Source organism: Tursiops truncatus, chromosome 3 (genome assembly GCF_011762595.2).
Source record: "Tursiops truncatus isolate mTurTru1 chromosome 3, mTurTru1.mat.Y, whole genome shotgun sequence".
Taxonomy (NCBI): Eukaryota; Metazoa; Chordata; class Mammalia; order Artiodactyla; family Delphinidae; genus Tursiops; species Tursiops truncatus.
Genome location: NC_047036.1, coordinates 154,220,188 through 154,240,002, shown reverse-complemented (window position 1 = coordinate 154,240,002; position 19,815 = coordinate 154,220,188). Strand labels below are relative to the sequence as shown.

The following is a 19,815-nucleotide window of genomic DNA, read 5'->3' as shown; positions in this document are numbered from 1 at the left end:
GAAAGGGGCATGAAGGTGATGATAATGTTCTTGATACAGGTTTAGGTTACATGAGTATATTCATTTGTCAAAACTCACAGAATGGAAACTCTAGATTGGTGCAATTCACTGTATGCTAAAGTGTTTACGAATTAAGTGTCCTGATATCAAAAACTTACTTTAAAATATACTTTTTAAAAAGAGATGAATTGATGGATGAATACGGGGAAATAAGGATAAATGGATCAACATGTGATAAAGCAATATAGCAAAATGTAAATTCTAGAATCTAGGTGGTTTGAGGGTGTTGATACTATAATTCTTTCAACTTTTCTGTACATTTGAAATTTTTCATAATAAAATGTTGGGAGGAAACACCAAAAACAAAACTATTTGTGTATCTCAGTCTATACATATATAAGTAAATGCAAAGGAAACAGTCTATATGGACACCCAGAAAGCTTTTAAGAGTGGTTATTGCTGGAGAAGGGAAGGATGGGCGAGACAAAAAGTGGAACTTTTGCTTTTTCGTGTTTTGATTTTTTACAGTGAACATATAGACATGTAACCATGTGTAATTTTTTTAAGAAAAAAATCACCATGTGAGCTTCCCATAAACTCACATTGCAGGTATCATTCTGGCACAGAAGAGCAAATCTAGGGCTAGATGGATGTAGTGGTCCATGCAAGGTTCCCAGAGAGACTGGAGATCAGGAACGAGAACCCGGTCCTGTGATCCCGCAGGTAGAGACCTTGATGGAAAGGCCTCACGTGGGTTCATCACATCTCCCACAGCCCCACTCCTTCACAAGTAGCTGGAGTTAACATTTAACACCAGCATTCCTTCACTACTATTCACATGGCAGGAGACACTCTCGGCCAGGCTCTCCTGAGCTCTGGGTCCACACGTCCTACCCCATTCTGGACTGTTCCACCTGGATATCCACAATGAACATTTCTTCTCCCCCACTCCACCACACATCTACTCACCTGGGTCAGAAAGCTGAGCATATCCTTCAATTCTCCCTCCCCCTCACCCCCATGTCTCACCAATATTCAAGTCCTCTAGACCCTCCTTCTCAAACATCTCTGACGTTAGACTGCTTTTTGTAATCCCCACTGTTTCTGTCTCATTTCAGATCTCCTCATCTCTCACCTGGATGACCATGAATGGTCTTCCAACTAGCCTACCTGTCTTTGATCTCATATGCCCTCAAATCACGCTGCGTGACATCATACTTTAATTTCTAGAGCACAATTCTGAACAAGTCACTCCCCTGCTTTACAAGCATCACTGTCCCTGTTACTCACAGGATAACATCAGCATCCTCCAAGGTCTGCACTCAGGCATTTTTCCAGACCCACCGTTACCCATTCCATCAGTCAAAGCCCACATCCCATTCTTCACAAGTTGCAGGTCTTAGAGCTATTACAGGCCTCTGTGCTTTACTCTGACTGCTTCCTCTGCCTACCCCCAGCTCTGACGGAGGTGAGCAACTGCTCGTCTTTCAAAACTCAGGCCATATTAGCTCCCTGTGCATCCTTTTTGGCACTTCCCCACCACTGCCCAAGAGGGTGACCACTGGCTCCTCTGTGGATCAGGAGGTATTGTGCTCTGCTACCCCTTCTAGCAGAGCCCCTCATGGCACTTCTTGTTTGCCTGTCTCACTAAGGTGGAAATCATCGGTCTTGGTCACCTCCAGTTCTGGTTCTTCTAGGCGCATGATGCGATTGCATTTCCCACACCCCTGAATTTAGGCATGGCCATGCATCCACTCTCACAGATGAAATATGAGCAGGAGAGCATGGCTCACTTCTGTGAGGAAGCCTGTAGGAGCAGGTCACTTGGTCACTTTTCTCTCTGTTCCCTTCCTCCTGCGGAGGTAATAAAGGAAGTTCCAGAGTTAGGGGCTCTCAGCCAACTGGGAGAACTCTAAGTGAGAAGAACAGAGGACAACTCTGCCAATCGAGGTGGCTGTGTGATATAAGCATGAAATAACAATAACTTTTTGTTGTTTAAAATCACTAACATATGGGGGTAGTTTGTTCTGAGCACTGGGGATACAACAGTAAACAAGAGAAATAAGCTTCCCTCGGAGCTACGTTCCAGTGAGGGGAGGAAACAATACCAAAAAAAAAATACCAAAAAAACAGGAAAATGTCTGAAAACGTCATAAGTATTAATATTATGAAGGAAGTAAAACTGTGTGAAGTGACAAAGAAGGACTGGAGGCTGGAAGAGGTATATATTTTAGGGTGATTAGGGAAGGTCTCTCTGAAAAGTTGAATTGAGCTTGGATACGAAGGATGATGATCAAAAGTCAGTAAGGCTAAGCCTGGGAGAAAAATCATTCCAAGCAGAGGGAGAAAAGCATATGCAAAGAATAAGCTTGATGTGTTTAAGCAACAAAAAAATCATGTATAACTTAACAAATCCACATATAATGATACAAAATGGGATCAGAAAGATTCTCAGGTATCAGATCACATAGGGCCTTGTAGACTGTGATGGCTACATGGATGGAAAAATGGCTATGAATGGATTGAAGGTTGGATGGGAGGATGAATGGATGGATGGATGGGAGGATGGATATGGATGAATTGGAGGATGGATAAAGATAAGCGGGTGGGTAAGAATGGATGGATGGATGCAAACTGTCAAATCCTGGATTGTTAGAAACGCAAATCCATTTTAGACCTCTAGATGGAGCCAAACATTGATATTTGTTACATAGTCGTGTATGTCTTTCTTTTGGCATAAATTTTAAAGTATTCATGATATTTCTCACTGGGAAGTAGAACAGCCTTCACCTCTCCTTAGAGCAGAGCAGAGCTTCCAGACTGGTGCAGCTATTGGGCAATTAGCTGTTCAGAGATGCTGATGCTTTTGGCCCAGGAGTGACCCAGTGAAGTCTGGAGAAGCCAGACTCCCCAAGTGCTACTTCTGCAGCAAAAAGCCCTCCATCCATTTACAATGCTGTGTTGTACAACAAACATTATCATGTTCTAAGTGAGTCATGATATGAAAAAGATTAGGAGGCACAGCCTTAGAGAATGGGAATCTCTCATACTGATAAAGGAGTAAAAAGACCAAAGAGTTTGAGAATACTGGTTCAGGAAATGACCTGGAGGAGCCATCTACCCTAACAAGTAAATATCCATCCTGGACTCTCCATTTCTAAAATAATTTGCATATGGGGGACTTCCCTGGTGGTCCAGTGGTTAAGAATCTGCCTTCCAATGTAGGGGAACTAAGATCCCACATGCTGCAGGGAAACTAAGCCTGTGCACTGCAACTACTAAGCCCGCGTGCTCTAGAACCCATGCGTCACAACTAGAGAGCCTGAACACCACAACGAAAGATCCCACATGCCACAATGAAGATCCTGAATGCTGCAACTAAGACCCGATGCAGCCAAATAAATAAAAAATAATAATTTTTAAAAATAAAAATAGGGTTTCCCTGGTGGTGCAGTGGTTGAGAGTCTGCCTGCCTATGCAGGGCACACGGGTTCGTGCCCCGGTCTGGGAAGATCCCACATGCCGCGGAGCGGCTGGGCCCATGAGCCATGGCCGCTGAGCCTGCGCGTCCAGAGCCAGTGCTCCGCAACAGGAGAGGCCACAACAGTGAGAGGCCTGCATACCGCAAAAATAAATAAAAATAATTTGCATATGGAATTAAATGATATCATTCATTCCTTCAAGACACACTTAATAAGCACTCAATCTGTGTCTGCTCTGCCATACAGAAGTGAGTGTTATTGTCAGGTGGTCCTTTTTCTCAAGGAGCTCCCACTATAGAGAGGAGCCAGACAGGTAAACCAAGGATTATCATACAGCAGTAAACAAACTGTGCAACTAGCACACAAAATGAAGTTCAGGTTCACTAGGTATACATCACTTAGAAATACTTGCAGCTGCAAGTAAGAGATTTACTGTGGCTTAAACAAATAGAATTATTTACTTGACTATTCCCTCATGCTTGTCACATTATGATGCCAAAATAGCTGCCATAGCTCCAGGCATCATGTCTACATTCAAGGCAGGAAAGAAAGAGCAAGGAAGTGGATAATCAGCTGATGAATACATAGACAAACATGATAAATGTCATAGGTTTTCCCACTTATCAGGAAAAGCAAGACTTCCCAAAAGCCCCAATACATCAGTTACAGCTCATTGGTCAGAACTATGCCACATGGCACCCCTGGCTACCAGGGAGGTAATAAACATGAGTATCCCATGTAGGGCTTAGCCTACTAACAAAACCAGCATTCAACTAGCAAAAAAGAAGAGGGAATTGATATTGGGCATGCAATTAACAGTGCATCTATACTTAATAATCAAAGAAATGCAACTTAAAATGAGACATCTTTCTCATTTATCAAATTGGCCCACTTTTCTAAAGGCTGATAAATATCTAGTGTTGGGAAGATGGAGGAAAGTGAACATTTTCATAACTTCTTGGTAGAAGTGTACAATCTTCATTTGACAATCTACTGCAAATCAAGATTTTTTTAAATGTTAATATTTTGACCCAAAATTCCATTCCCAGAAAATTATCTAGGAGATAAGTACACAAAGATAGAGTGGTATTTAAATATTGAAAATTAGGAAACTATCCACATATCCAACAATAGGGAATTGATAAAATAAATGAAGATACCTCCATGTAACTGAGCTGGAACTTATGGGAACAGACCCCTCCCCCATATCCTCTGCTTTAGCTCCTCTCTGAAGTACCCAGATAATAGTATCTGATGCACGTGATGAATATTTCCTTAGTTTTTCAGATGTTAAAGTCATCAGGGAATGGAAGCAATTAATTACTTGATGATCATGAGCACATAGCAGCCCCCAGAACTTCAGGAGCCTAAGGACTGATAACATTAACCATCTTGTTACATCAACCAATCAGAGGATTGTACACTATCTGATCACATACCGTGGGATGCCCCTCCCACACCTTGCCTTTAAAAATGCTTTGCTGAGGACTTCCCTGGTGGCACAGTGGCTAAGAATCCGCCTGCCAATGCAGGGGGCACTGGCTCGAGCCCTGGTCGGTCAGGGAAGATCCCACATGCCGCGGAGCAACTAAGACCATGTGCCACAACTACTAAGGCTGCGCTCTAGAGCCTGGGAGCCACAACTACTGAAGCCCGCGCGCCTATGGCCCATGCTCTGCAACAAGAGAAGCCACTGCAATGAGTAGCCCGTGCACCGCAAGGAAGAGTAGCCCCCACTCACCGCAACTAGGAGAAGCCTGCGCTCAGCAACAAAGACCCAGCGCAGCCAAAAATAAATAAATAAAATAAAATTAATTAATTTTTAAAAAATACTTTGCTGAAACACTTTGAGGAGTTTAGGAGTAACCCATTCTCCTTGCTCAGCCCTGCAATAAACCTTTCTCTACTCCAAACTCCAACATTTCAGTTTGTTTGGCCTCACTGTGCATCGGGCACACAAACTTTCATTCAATAACATCCATACAATGTTGTGTGATCCATTTTTTTAATTAATTAATTAACTTGGCTACATCACATTGCCGGCATGTGGGATCCTTTTTTGTTGCTGCACGCGGACTCTTCATTGCAGTGCAAGTGCTTAGTTGCCATGCAGCATGGGGGATCTTAGTTCCCCAACCAGGGATCGAACCTGCGCTCCCTGCATTGGAAGGTGGACTCTTAACCACTGGACCACCAGAGAAGTCCCTGTACAATCATTTTTTTAAGTTAGGAATTGATATAAATGTTCAGTGTTAAATATGGTAATTTTACCATGGTTATGTAAGAGAATATCCCAGTTCTTAAGAAATATATCCTGAAGGATTTAAGTGTAACAGGTCATAATGTATGTAATATACCCTCAAAAACGTTCAGGGTAAAAATGTACATATATAAATACAGATAGAGAGACAGCACATGCAAATGATAACGCATATAGAGTGAAATGTTAAGCACAGGTGAATCTGGGTAAAGGGTATACAGTTGTACTCTGTGCTATCTTTATTCTTTGCAACTTTTCTTAAGATTGAAATTATTTCTAGATAAAAAGGTTTTTTAAGTATTAGGATCTGGAATCTCCTTTGAAGTACATCAAAAAATAAGCTGGATTAATGGATGGACACAGGGATAAATACATAGACATGGTGTTATACGTACTCTATGTTTAAATTTTTTCATAATAAAATGTGGGGCAGGGGAGAGTACTAGGTAAATTTATATGATGTTATGGAAAAATGTTAACAAAACAGAAAGTCCATTGTTTTTGAAGTCTCTGGCAGGGGCTTTAAAGCCCACCTTTCTGGCCCTTGGTATTTCCTCCGCAAGCATGAGCTGGGCTGCACTCAAGATTCTCTCCACTGTTCCATGGTGACTGCAAGGTGCCAAGCAGGGAAAGGACAGGTCACTCATTGACATAAGGAGGGCTCTCTCCCTTAGGGACACATTATGCAAATTCATTATGCAAATACTCTGGTTAACTTTTTTATAAGTGAGCTATCTATTTTTAATTAATACGATTATTTTCATAAATAACTGTGATACATAATAAGAAAGTTATATTTGATCTCTACTCCTGGTTCCCAGCACAGAGCTCTTAAAACTCTTGTAATTTCCTGAATGAAAGAGAGATGGGAGCATCTTTTGTTATTCCTAATAAGCCCCTTTCAAACATACCTGAATTTATGCTAATGAGGTGACCCTTAGAGGATAAGGGCTGGTTGCCAGAAGAACCAACCCTGTGATTAGAGAGTTGGAACTTTCATGCCCACCCCACCCCCACCTCCTGGGAGGGGGAAGGAGCTAGAGATTGAGTTCAATCACCTATGGTCAATAATCAATCATGTAATTGGACCTATATTAAAACCCTAAACAACAGGGTTCACATCAAGGTGCTGAAAGGGTAATGCACCCAGAGATGGCATGGAAGCTCCATGCCCCTTCCCACATACCTTGCCCTATGCATCTCTTCCATTTGGCTGTTTCTGAGTTATATCTTTACCATAAACAGTAATAGTTAAGTTAGGCATTTTCCTCAGTTCCGTCATTCTAGCAAGTTATGAAACCTGAGGAGGGGGTTGTGGGAACTGCCTATTTATAGCTGGTCAGTCAGAAGTACCTGTGTCACTAAGCAAGGGCTCTTATGCCCACAGCACAGAAAGCCAAACTCCGACAGCAGGTGTTTGCAGCAAAGTTAGGGTTTATTTGCAGGGCATCAAGCAAGGGAGTGGGAGACAAACCTCAGATCCACTCCAACCTGATCTTTGAGTTGGGGTGTTTTTGAAGGGGAAGAACAAAGAAGCTGGGATTAATCATCGTCTTCTGACATTTCTTAATCATAATTTCAGGGATCAGGATGTCTCCAGTTTGAAATTCTCTAGCCAGGTGGTCCATGGCTTGGGGGTCTGTTAGCTCATCTTGCCCTGGAGAGACAACCTGAGTTTGTACATTATTGATGATATCAGTCTTAGGGGGACTCAGTTCACTGGAGGCCTAGATTGGCATCTGAATTGAGGGAACAGTCCTGTAGGACTGAGTCCTTACCCTGTGGGATCTGCACTAACTCTGGGCAGTTAGTGTCAGAAGTACTGAGAGTAGGAATACTGAGTTTTCCTTTCAGTTGGCTACCCCTTCAACTGCCATACTTTGATACCATCTCAGCAACAGCACCTACATCCCATTCAGTTACAACCAACCACCACAACAGGTTCTACAGTTCTAAACTCATCACCTGAGGATATTTTACCCAAGTCCCTGCAGTTACAAGGCCATTCAGAGAAGCAGAAGTCTTGATAATGTTAAAATATTCACTAATGAGTATATTAATATTATCATTTATAAAATATATTACCACTTATAAAATCCATCCCTACTCAAAGCTCATTTCCTGCTGAACCCCAAAGCATCACACCTCAGGTACTGGGCCAATGGCTAGCCAGTCTCTAGCTGAGTGTCAGATGTCTACAATGCAAATCAATTGTACAGTGAAGCTGTAAATCTGCACACGATGCAAGATTTCACAGAGTAAACAAAAGTGATGCTCAAGTCCCACCCAATCCCACACAAAGCCACTGACACATAAGATCGGCAGAAAAGAAAACCAATGCTGCTGATCCAGCAGGAGCTTCAAAACAGAATGGTTGAAAAAAATAGTAAATTTAGAACATATTAAAAGGGAAGAGTGAGCTTAGATGGGCTCAAACATAGAGTAATAATATTGCAAAATAGCTTGTTTTTTTGTATGAGACATCCCACAAAAATATCTAGAAGGATGACAGCATGGTGAATGGGATAATTACTTTTCCACTTTGGGCCAACTAGCTTGAGTACTAGCTACATGAAAAGAGATACAAATAAAATGAAAAGGTAGCCAAAATAAGGTATGGTTTATCTATCGCAGGATTAAAGAGGCCTTGAGAAAAAATATGAGGCCTAAATATTTTGGGACCCTCTTTCTGACTCCACTGTGAGTCAGATGTGAAATGAATAAAGCTATATAATGTGATTTTCTTCAGAAAAATTGTGCAAAAAAAATTAGCACTTATTCATTCTTTACTCATTATAAAAATAGCACATGGTTGCAAACACATTCTAAATTTTGATAAATATATGATAAAGGTAACTTATTTTTGTTTTCATTATTCAAAATAAAATCTCAGTCAAGCCTTTTGTAAGGATTTTTCAGTCCTTTTGTTTTGTGGCCACACTGTGCAGCTTGCGAGATCTTAGTTCCCCGACCAGGGATTGAACCTGCCTCCACGGCAGTGAAAGCGCTGATTCCTAACCACTGGACCACCAGGAAACTCCCTAGGATTTTGCAGTCTGTATGAAACATTGACTTCTATTTCATATGGATTCACTTTTTTATATATCTTTTTACTTTTTATTATGAAAAGTCAGACATTCAGAAAAGTAGAGAGAATACATAATAACTCTCCTACACTCATTACCCAGATTTCAAAACTGTCAGGATCTTGCCATGTTTGCACCAAATATTTTCTTGTGCTGAAGTATTTTAAAGTTAATTACAGACATCATGAGGTGTTACCACTTGATACTCTAAATCAGTTCTAAAAAATAAAGGCGTTTTCGGGCATACCCACAACCCATTATCACATTGAACAAATGTAACAATAATTCCATAATATCTAATATGCAATCCGTATTCAAATGTTCCCAACTGACAAAAAGAAGTCTTTCCAGCAGGTAGTTCCAGTCTCATCAGGGTTGCCTGTTCCTCCTGGTCCAGGGGATGCTTCCCCTTCTAGGAGTGTCTCACTGTTTACTACAGGTGCTGTCTCCCTTCTTCCTTTCTCCCCTAGGTTTCCTAAAACCCAGTCACACGAGCTTCATTGCAAGTGCTTAGTGGCCACCTGTGGCTCCTGGCCACCATACAGAACAGCACAGATCTAAAACATTTACATCCAAGTGTTCTATCAGACAGTGCTGTTCTAAAAGCTTGTTTTGTTTGTAGGTAAACACTTACGGCAGAAGACCATAGCCAATGGTGTGTGCTTCATATTGCATTGTTCAGAAAAATGATTTGACCTTAATTGGACATTCTTGGCTCCAGGGTACCAATTATGTCCAGATAGTGAAACTCTCCTAGATTATGAAATGCAAGTCAAAGTGTACAAAATATATACATATGAGACAAAATTAGTAAAGTGCTCCCTACTGATAGGCCAACTCACAATCCCAATGAAGCCACAAGGATCCATCTCTTTGGCTACCACTTTGGTCTCAATCAAGTCACACAAACCTCCTGGGATGCTGCAAAACTCAATCTCTAGTCCACACCAAGGAGAAAATGAGCAATCTGCAACTGCAGCACATAGACAAGACAAAGCCTCCTGCCACAGGGAAGCAAAGGGAGATTTGAAAGCAGGAAGGTGAAAGGATCAGCCCTGGGTCTTGGAAGTCCTTGGCTGAGGTGTCTAGAACAGATGGAGGAAGTAAAGCTGCAAGGCACAAGGAGGTGTCCTGGAGAGTGACTACAAACCAGGCAAGAATCCACTCAGGCAGTGGTACTGGGCATAGACGGGCAGGGCCTGATTTGAGAGATGGAGTCTGAGAATCCTCCAAAAGATTTTTTTTTAAGTGAGAGTGATGGCAATGGGCAGAGGAAGGAATCACACTCAGCAGGAGGCAGCAGACCAATGAAATCCAAGACACGAGAAACAAGTCTGAGAAGAGAGGAGAAAAGGACTAGGTCCAACCATACAGAAGGCATTTGTTAAAATGCTCTTCTGGGCATATATCCAGAACAGACAAAAACTCTAATTTGAAAAGATACGTGTATCCCATATTCATAGCAGGACTGTTTACAATAGCCAAGTCATGGAAGCAACCTAAGTGTCCATCAACAGATGAATGGGTAAAGAAGATGTGATATATATATATATATATATATATATATATATATATATATATATATAAAATAGAATATTACTCAGTCATAAAAATGAGTGAAATATTACCATTTGCAGCAACATGGATGGACCTAGAGATTATAATACTAAGTGAAGTAAGTCAGACAGAGAAAAACAAATATTATATGATACCACTTATATGTGGAATCTAAAAAATAGTACAAATATACTTATGTACAAACAAATACAGACTCACAGACATAGAAAACAAACTTATGGTTACCACAGGAGAAGCAGGAGGAGGGATAAATTAGGAGTATGGGATTAACAGATACACATTACATATATAAAACAGATAAATAACAATGATTTACTGTATAGCACAGCAAACTATATTCAATATCTCGATAAGAAAAAGATTTCTGTTATGTTAAACCACGAAGATTTGGGGGTTATTTGTTACTGCAGCATAACCTAGCCCGACAGAATATTAAAACTACTCCCCCCAAAAAGTTTATGTTTTTATGCAAAATGGAATTAGGTTCCAGCCTCTGATCATTATAAACAAGCTTTTCACCTACAAGATTGTCCAGCGACACTGTAAAGTAATGAAGGATCCAGACAGTTCTTCCAGACTACCTAATACCCCGTCTACCCTATTCCAGTAAAGACTAGTAGCATCCCCTCAAACATTGTGAAAATTCAAACAGCAAGCCCACAAATTCCTCAGTCACTCCCCACCCCACTCTCCCCACAGAAAATAACTGGCCTCTAGGGACCAGACAGATCATAAAAACTAGTTAAAGGAGCTAGACCAAGATGCCAGAAGGACCTGGCTTCTAAAAGGGCAGGCATTTACAAACAATAAATGCTGGAGAGAGTGTGGAGAAAAGGGAACCCCCTTCTACACTGTTGGTGGGAATGTAAATTGGTACAGCCACTACGGAGAACAGTATGGAGGTTCCTTAAAAAAACTAAAAATAGAGCTATTGGGTTGGCCAAAATGTTCTTTCAGTTTTTTCTGTAAGATGGCTCTAGTAGCACTTAGTTTTCTTTAACTTCATTCGAAACAATCGAACATGTCAAAAGTGGTTTGCGAAGTTTCATGATGGAGATTTCTCACTGGACGATGCTCCACGGTCAGGTAGACCAGTTGAAGTTGATAGCGATCAAATCGAGACATTAACTGAGATCAACATTATACCACGCGGGAGACAGCCTATCTACTCAAAATATCCAAATCAAGCATTGAAAATCATTTGCACCAGCTTGGTTATGTTAATCGCTTTGATGTTTGGGTTCCACAGAAGTTAAGCGAAAAAAACCTTCTTGACCATATTTCCGCATGCGATTCTCTACTTAAACATAATGGAAAAGTTCTGTTTTTTAAAACAAATTGTGAAGGGCGATGAAAAGTGGATACTGTACAATAATGTGGATTGGAAGAGATCGTGGGGCAAGTGAAATAAACGACCACCAACCACACCAAAGGCCGGTCTTCATCCAAAGAAGGTGATGTTTTGTATATGGTGGGATTGGGAGTCCTCTATTATAAGCTCCTTCTGGAAAACCAAACGATTAATTCCAACAAGTACTGCTCCCAATTAGACCAACTGAAAGCAGCACTCGACGAAAAGCATCCAGGATTAGTCAACAGAAAACTCATAATCTTCCATCAGGATAATGGAAGACCACATGTTTCTTTGATGACCAGGCAAAAACTGTCACATCTTGGCTGGGAAGTTCTGATCCATCCGCTGTATTCACCAGACATTGCACCTTCGGATTTACATTTATTTCGGTCTTTACAAAATTCTCTTAATGGAAAAAATTTCAATTCCCTGGAAGACTGTAAATGGTACCTGGAACAGTTCTTTGCTCAAAAAGATAAAAGTTTTGGGAAGATGGAATTATGAAGTTGCCTGAAAAATGGCAGAGGGTAGTGGAACAAACGGGTGAATATATTGTTCAATAAAGTTCTTGGTGAAAATGAAAAAAGTGTCCTTTATTTTTACTTAAAAACCGAAGGCACTTTTTGGCCAACCCAATACCATATTATCCAGCAATCCCACTCCTGGGCATATACCTGGAGAAAACCATACTTCAAAAAGATACATGTACCCCAATGTTCATTGCAGCACTATTTACAACAGCCAAGACATAGAAGCAACCTAAATGTCCATCGACAGATGAATGGATAAAGAAGATGTGGTACATATATACAATGGAATATTACTCAGCCATAAAAATAAAATAATGCCATTTGCAGCAACATGGATGGACATAGAGATTATCATACTAATTGAAGTAAAACAAAGACAAATATCATATGATATCACTTACATGTGAAATCTAAAAAAGTGATACAAATGAACTTATTTACAAAATAGAAACAGACTCACAGAGTCAGAAAACAAACTTATGGGGACTTCCCTGGTGGCGCAATGGTTAAGACTCTGCCTGCCAATGCAGGGGACATGGATTCGACCCCTGGGCCAGGAAGATCCCATATGCCACGGAGCAACTAAGCCCATGAGCCACAACTACTGAGCCGGCGTGCTGTGACTACTGAAGCCCCGCGTGCCGAGAGGTGCTCCGCAACAAGAGAAGCCACCGCAATGCGAAGCCCACACACCACAATGAAGAGTATCCTCCACTCGCTGCAACTACAGAAAGCCCACATGCAGCAACAAAGACACAACGCAGCCAAAATAAATTTAAAAAAACAAACAAAAAAAAAACGTATGGTTACCAAAGGGTAAGGGGGGGAATAAATTAGGAGGTTGGGATTAACATATATACACAATGCTATATATAGATAATCAATAAGGACCTACTGTATAGCACCAGAAGTCTACTCAATACTCTGTAATAACCTAAATTGTAAAAGAATCTGAAAAAGAATACATATATGTATAACTAAATCACTTTGTTGTACACTTGAAACTAACACAACATTGTAAATCAACTACACTCTGATAAAAAAATTTTTTTAATTAAAAAAATTTTTTTAAAAAGGGCAGCCAACATCCAATCCACCAGTTTGTTGCCATCAGAGAATATACGGAGTTGCAAAAGACTTCTTATGTCTCAAGAGAAGGCCAATATCCAAATTTTAATGTCAAAATTTTTTGATTTCTAAATATCTGCAACTTAAATTTTTTTTTATTTTTTTTAATTTTTGTTTGTGTTGGGTCCTCACTGCTGCGCACAGGCTTTCTCTAGTTGCTGCGAGCGTCTGGCCCAAGCCACATAGTTGAGTAACCGATAGTCATCACAATTATTCTCGTCTGCCATGTGCTCCTTACTTAATTGGTTTTATTATTTTTATTATTACCACCATTTAACTAATTAATAGCAGAGTCCGGATCTTCTGATTCCCAGTCCACCATAGTGTGCTCTTTCCTGCCAAGTTGTAGATTTTAGTTATTAAAAAAAAAAGTCCTGCTTTCCTGCCTCACCTGTCCCCCAGTTTCGTTACCCGCTCTTTTAGGGCTTGTTCTGAAAACTGCTGCAGAAAAATCACTAAGGAGAAGTAAAGTATGAAATGAAAATGAAAAAGAGGAAATAGTGTCACACAAAAAAAACTACGGCCACGTGGGCTGTGCCCAAGCCAGGTTGGATGCACCACAACAAAAGGAGAAAGCCCAAGAATAACTTCCACGAAAACAAGTCCTCCCAGGTGATGAGAACGTAGGTGCTCCTTATGATTTGCACTTTCCCGAACTTTTTTAAAATGACAGAAAAGAAAGGAGGGCGATAAAGAGGAAAGCCCGTCGCGAACACGAAAAACTAGCAGCAAGGGCGAAGCGCCCGCCCGCGCCGAGTCCGCTGCCTGCCGGGGCCACGTGACAAAACCAAGATGGCCGACGGGGAAGACCGGTCCCGGGCGGGGCAGGAGCCGGAGCCGGAGCCGGAGCCGGGAGAAGAGTTTGAGATCGTGGACCGGAGCCAGCTGCCGGGCCCAGGCGAACTGCGGAGGGTGGCGAAGCCGCGTGCGGCGGCGGAAGGCTGGTCGGCGCCCATCCTGACCCTGGCGCGGAGGGCCACTGGCAACCTGTCGGCGAGCTGCGGCAGCGCGCTGCGCGCGGCCGCTGGGCTGGGCGGCGCGGACGGCGGCGCGGGCGGGGCGGACGGCGCGGCGCGCGCAGGTAGGCTTCGGCTGGGCGCGACCTACGAGCTTTCTGTGGGACGGGTGGTCGTTTTACTGTGGGAGCCAGGCTGGCAAGGGCGCTTAACCGACTCAGCCTGTTAGGTTGTTAAAAAAACATCCTGTTAACTCGCCTAACTACTCGTCTGTTTTCTTTATACCGTGTATCCATGCCGAGATAAATACGTGGACGTGGGTGGACTGAGATCGGGGCGACTTCACTTCTAGTTGTGTTCCCCAGGCAGCATTCTTATTCTCACTGGTGAACTTTATACTTTAAAATGTACGAGTTTAAGCTTAGGTAGTCCTTATTAATTTTTAAAGGACTTACTTAAGAAATGAAACCGTACTGTTCTCTGCTTTAAATCTCAAAATGCCATCCTGGCTCACACCTCCAGTTGTTGACGGCGCATCCCGACTCACCGGGGAGTCCAAGCACCAAGGCGGAATTAAGGGGGTGAGGGTTCCAGGTGAGCTCTACAACCAACTAGCTGTGTCATGCAGAAAAGTCATCACATTTCCCAGCCTGTTAAATAGGAATTTTGTGGTTCACCCAATGATCTCTTATAGTCCTTTTAAGCCTTTGTCATCTATAACAGAGTTTTAGCAAATGAGTGAGAACGGAAACATTAAATGATTATGATATTTAGAGTGTGACTTAGCCCTGTAAACCCAGATATTTAGAGCTGTGCCAACCAATACAGTAGCCACTACCCACATGTGATGTTTAAATGTTAAAAATTCAGTTCCTCAGTCACAACAGCCACATTTGAAGTGCTCAGTAGTCTACACGTGGCTAGTGGCTACTGTATTGGATTGTGCAGTGAGAACATTTTCATCACACAAAGTGCTGTGGGGCAGAGTTCACTAAAGACTGTGGAGTGCTCTCTAAGAAGCATTATGTTATAGTGTGCCTTTGAGGTTCCTTTTTTTTTAACAAGTACTCTTTTTTAATATTTATTTTACTTTATTTTTTGGGCTGCGTCAGGTCTTAGTTGCAGCACTTGAGATCTTCACTGAGGCGCACATGATTCTCTCTAGTTGTGGCGTGCAGGCTCCAGGGTGCCTGGGCTTTGTGGTTTGCAGCATGGGGGCTCTCTCATTGAGGCGTGCGGGCTTAGTTGCCCCGTAGCATGTGGGATCTTAGTTCCCAGCCAGGGATCCAACCAGCGTCCCCTGCATTGGAAGGCAGATTCTTTACCACTGGACCACCAGGGAAGTCCCTGCCTTTGAGGTTTCTTGATTCCATCCTGTCCAATGTATATTTGATGTAGAAGTCAGCACTGGCACAAGGATAGTGTATTGTGACAGTTTCATTGGTTAAGGAAGATTACTGAGGAAAGTTTAAAATCTGACGAGATAGAAAACAATATTTCTTTGGCGATAGAAAGTAGACTAGAAGGTAACGAAGGAGCCTGTTTAACTCAGGAATCTAGTTGCCACTAGCTCGTTACCTTTACACGCATCAATGGGTGTTTGACTGTATGCCCACCATTGGTGGTCAGTCCTGAGAGTCAAGGCATGGGCTCTTCTGGAGCCTTCTTAGTAAGCAAATAATACATGTTAGCTGTTCGGTGATAAATAAAATGTGCCAGTGCCTAGAACTGTGCCTAGCACAGAATAATAAATATTTGTTGAACAAATGCATATTTGAAAAATACTTGTTTTCTATTTATGGTAATGCTATAAATAATACCCAGCATTTATATTGTGCTTCCTAGGTGCCAGATATTAGTCTTAGGTCTGTACATACATTAGTTCATTTAATCTTCACAATAATCCTAGGTGATCGCTGAACTGGCTTCATGATCTGCAATCAATGCAGGCTTTAATCAGTGTGATTGTGCACGGCCAGGTACTCAGAAGTGCCCCATGATAGAAATTCTTACTAATTTTATCTTTGAATTTGTATTAAGTGAAGTCTGATGGGACAAAGGAGCATGTGTGGGGGCCTTGGAGCCGGCTTTTGTGTGGTTCCATCTTCCACTGACTTCCTGGGACAGGTTCTTGGCCGCTCTGTTCCACTTGAACTGCCCTAGGGCTTCTCCCCACCCCTCCCTGACCACGCTGCATGACCAGTGCTGCCGCAGGGAGGGTTGGGGTTATGCTGTCTGACTCTCAGGGCAGGGCCAGGTATGCACTGGCCTGCCCCGGGCTGGCAGCGCCACAGCACGTTAGGCAGGCACTGGGCAGCAGCCTCTCACCCACCCAACCAGATAGGGACTGCATCCCTGCAGGAAATTGCTGTCACTTAGGGCCATGGGAGGGAGAGGTTGACTTCATGCCTCCGCCCACATAGCCTGCCCCACGTGGTAGGTACCGTTGTTATCCCCTATTTATAAAGAGGGAAACTGCATTAAAGAGAAGTAATTTGACAAAGTTTACTTAGAAATGGCAGAGCCAGGACTTGAACCAAGCCAGGCTGCCTCTCAAGCCTGTGCTCTTAGTCACATCACCTCAATGCCTTGATGCCTTTAAATAATTTTATAAGTAAAATGCTGTAATATATACATATGGATTTTTAATTAGTCAATTTAAAGAAAATATTAAGTAAATAACTGCCACTCAAATTTGGTGAAAATTGTGAACATGGCTTACTGAGGGCAGAAGTGTGGGGAACAGCTGGAATGAGCTGTTACTCCGAGAGTAACCCAGATTTGAAGCCATCAGGTAGGACAGGAGTGGGGATGGGGAAAAGGAACTGAACCCTGGGTAGCATGCTCTGCAGAGGCCTCAGAAAAGCAGGTCAGGAGAAGATGGCAGCCACCACTCCAATCAGGGCTGGCTCATTTCATCTCTTTTCCATTGATCTGCTTACAAAAGCAGTGAGAACAGAGATTATTCAGAGGGAGTGGTGAAGGAGCGGAGACTGAATGTTAGCAGCACTCTTGCCAGATAAAATTTTTTTGGTGATACAGGTTTAAGGAAAAAGCTGTGGAATGTCATGGAATGTGGAACGCTTTGAATACTTGTTTTAAAATGTTATCCCACGTGGGGTCTGGTAGCACAACTTGCCACAATGATTGCATTCTCTGTAGTTATCTTGTTTGGTTTTTTGGTATTTTTTCTAAAGGTAATACACATGGTAAAACAAAAACAAAAATCAAACTGTACTAAAGGACACTCAGTGTAGAATAAGTCCTCCTTCCCAGAAACTGTCCCCAATCCTACTGTGTTTCAGAGTGTCTGTGCATGTAACGTGCTTTCATCTCTATACACACAGTTTTCACACAAACCACAGTATACACACACAGGGTTCTACATCGTGCTTTTTAAAGTAATGCCTCCTCCTAAAGCAGTGGTCCCCAAGCTTTTTGGCACCAGGGACCAGTTTCATGGAAGACAATTTTTCCACAGACTTGGTGGGGGGAATGGTTTCGAGATGATTCAAGCATGTTACATTTTTTGGGCACTTTATTTCTATTATTATTACATTGTAATATACAATGAAATAATTATACAACTCACGATAATGCAGAATCAGTGGGAGCCCTGAGCTTGTCTTCACTTGCCAGTCACTGATAGGGTTTTGATATGAGTCTGCAAGCAATTGTTTATGTTCTCTGTGCAGTCAAACCTCTCTGCTAATGATAATCTGTATTTGCAGCCACTCCCCAGCGCTAGCATCACTGCCTCAGATCATCAGGCATTAGATTCTCATAAGGAGCATGCAACCTAAATCCCTCGCATACACAGTTCATAGTAGGGCTCGTGCTCCTATGACAATCCAGTGCCGCTGCTGATCTGACAGAAGGCAGGACTCAGGTGGTAATGCAAGTGATGGGGAGCAGCTGTAAATACAGGTGAAACTTCGCTCACTCACCCGCCACTCACCTCCTGCTGTGTGGCCCACTTCCTGACAGGCCACAGACCAGTACTGGTCCATGGCCCGGTGGATAGGGACCCCTGTCCTAAAGGATGAATAACAAAACTCACTGAAGAAGTCATTCTTTAATTTTTAAAGTATTTAGATATATATTTGGCATTAGGTAGGTGATATGTATTATGCCTTTCTCTGTTGTCTTCCATGGCAAATTTTTTTTCCATGTGTCAGAGCACTTCTTCACAAGTGATAGTGCTCCTTCCAAAATGAAGTACAATGACTTTTTCATTTCACATTGCTGAACTCCTTAGGTTAGCCATTGAGATAAGTGAAAATTCCGGAAAATTAGGAAAGTGTAAAATGGCTTTGTCAGTACAGGGTAACACCATACTGTATTATAAGATCTTTCAAGACACCAAAGGGCTAATCAAAACTAAAACTCAAATTTATAAAGAATCTAGTTAATTCTCTATAATTCAGAACCCGATCAAAAAACAAAAAAAATTGTAGAATCCACTCCCTGAAGTGAATACTTATTCTCTACACCAAAGGTATAGAGCAGCCCTTTGAGATGTTTGTGGCTGGTAGTTGCATTTTTTTCTCTCCTGCATAGTTTATACTTAAATGCTTTTATAAGCATTTAAAATTTTTTTAGCCAATTGCCAGGTTTTCCATAAAAATCCAGATCACCAGCTTCTCCTGAAAACTCCCATCTGGCACATATGATCAATCAGCATTCCTCCAGCAAGAGGGTGGCTGCACGTTCTCTCCAGCTTGTCCTCTCACTGGGTCACTCTTTTATGTTACAGGCCCAGCCCCTCTACAACAGTCAAGGTTGAGATCCCTGATCAGACCATTTACTTGGCAATTCAATAAGTGTGGAATTTTGTGACATTCTGTGTGTTGTGTTGAACTATTATTAACAAAGCTTAGAGATGTGAACAGCTTAGCCAAGGTCACAAAGCTAATAAAACTGAGAGATGAAACAGCTTAAAGATCCTTCCAGCTCCAATTTTCCATGACCCTAAATTGAGCTCAAATGGGAATAGGTGACTAACCCAACCACGGGATGGATGAGATGGCTGCAGAACACTGCTGTGTTCCCAGGAACGATGGTAGGAGCCACTGCCTTAAGCACTAGTCTTCACATTTTTTGTTCACATGACCCCCCCCCCAAAATCTTCAGCTTTTAAAGTTGATACATAAAATTCTTCATCATAATTTTAAAGTTTAGAATACATTTTCTGGTTTATTGTAAAATTGACTTTTTAAAATAAAACCATGATATCATTCTTTTAAGTGTATCAAGTGGTATATAAATACCTTAATGATTTGATAACACTACCATCCATCTTAAAAATAAATAACAAGTTAATTAATATTTGAAATTTTTACATTTTTCCCTTTTATTCCTTGGACTTGAATTTCCAATCCACTTACGTATGTTTTAAATTTTTTTATTGGTCATCCTATCATACATCTCAGAAAAAAATA

The 19,815-nt window shown here is 41.8% G+C and overlaps 1 protein-coding gene across 4 annotated transcripts in view; it reads left to right on the top strand.

Moving 5' to 3' along the window:
* Window positions 1-14,056: 14,056 nt before the first annotated feature.
* RUFY1 (RUN and FYVE domain containing 1) overlaps window positions 14,057-19,815 on the top strand; it is a 65,552-nt gene continuing 59,793 nt past the window's right edge. For 2 of the 4 annotated variants that reach the window (XM_073802895.1, XM_019937411.3), the window contains exon 1: window positions 14,057-14,499. In XM_073802895.1, the coding sequence (XP_073658996.1) occupies window positions 14,211-14,499 (289 nt within the window). In that variant the 5' untranslated portion in view covers window positions 14,057-14,210. The remainder of the gene's footprint in view (window positions 14,500-19,815) is intronic. The other 2 variants (XM_019937410.3, XM_019937412.3) reach the window with 2 other exon arrangements.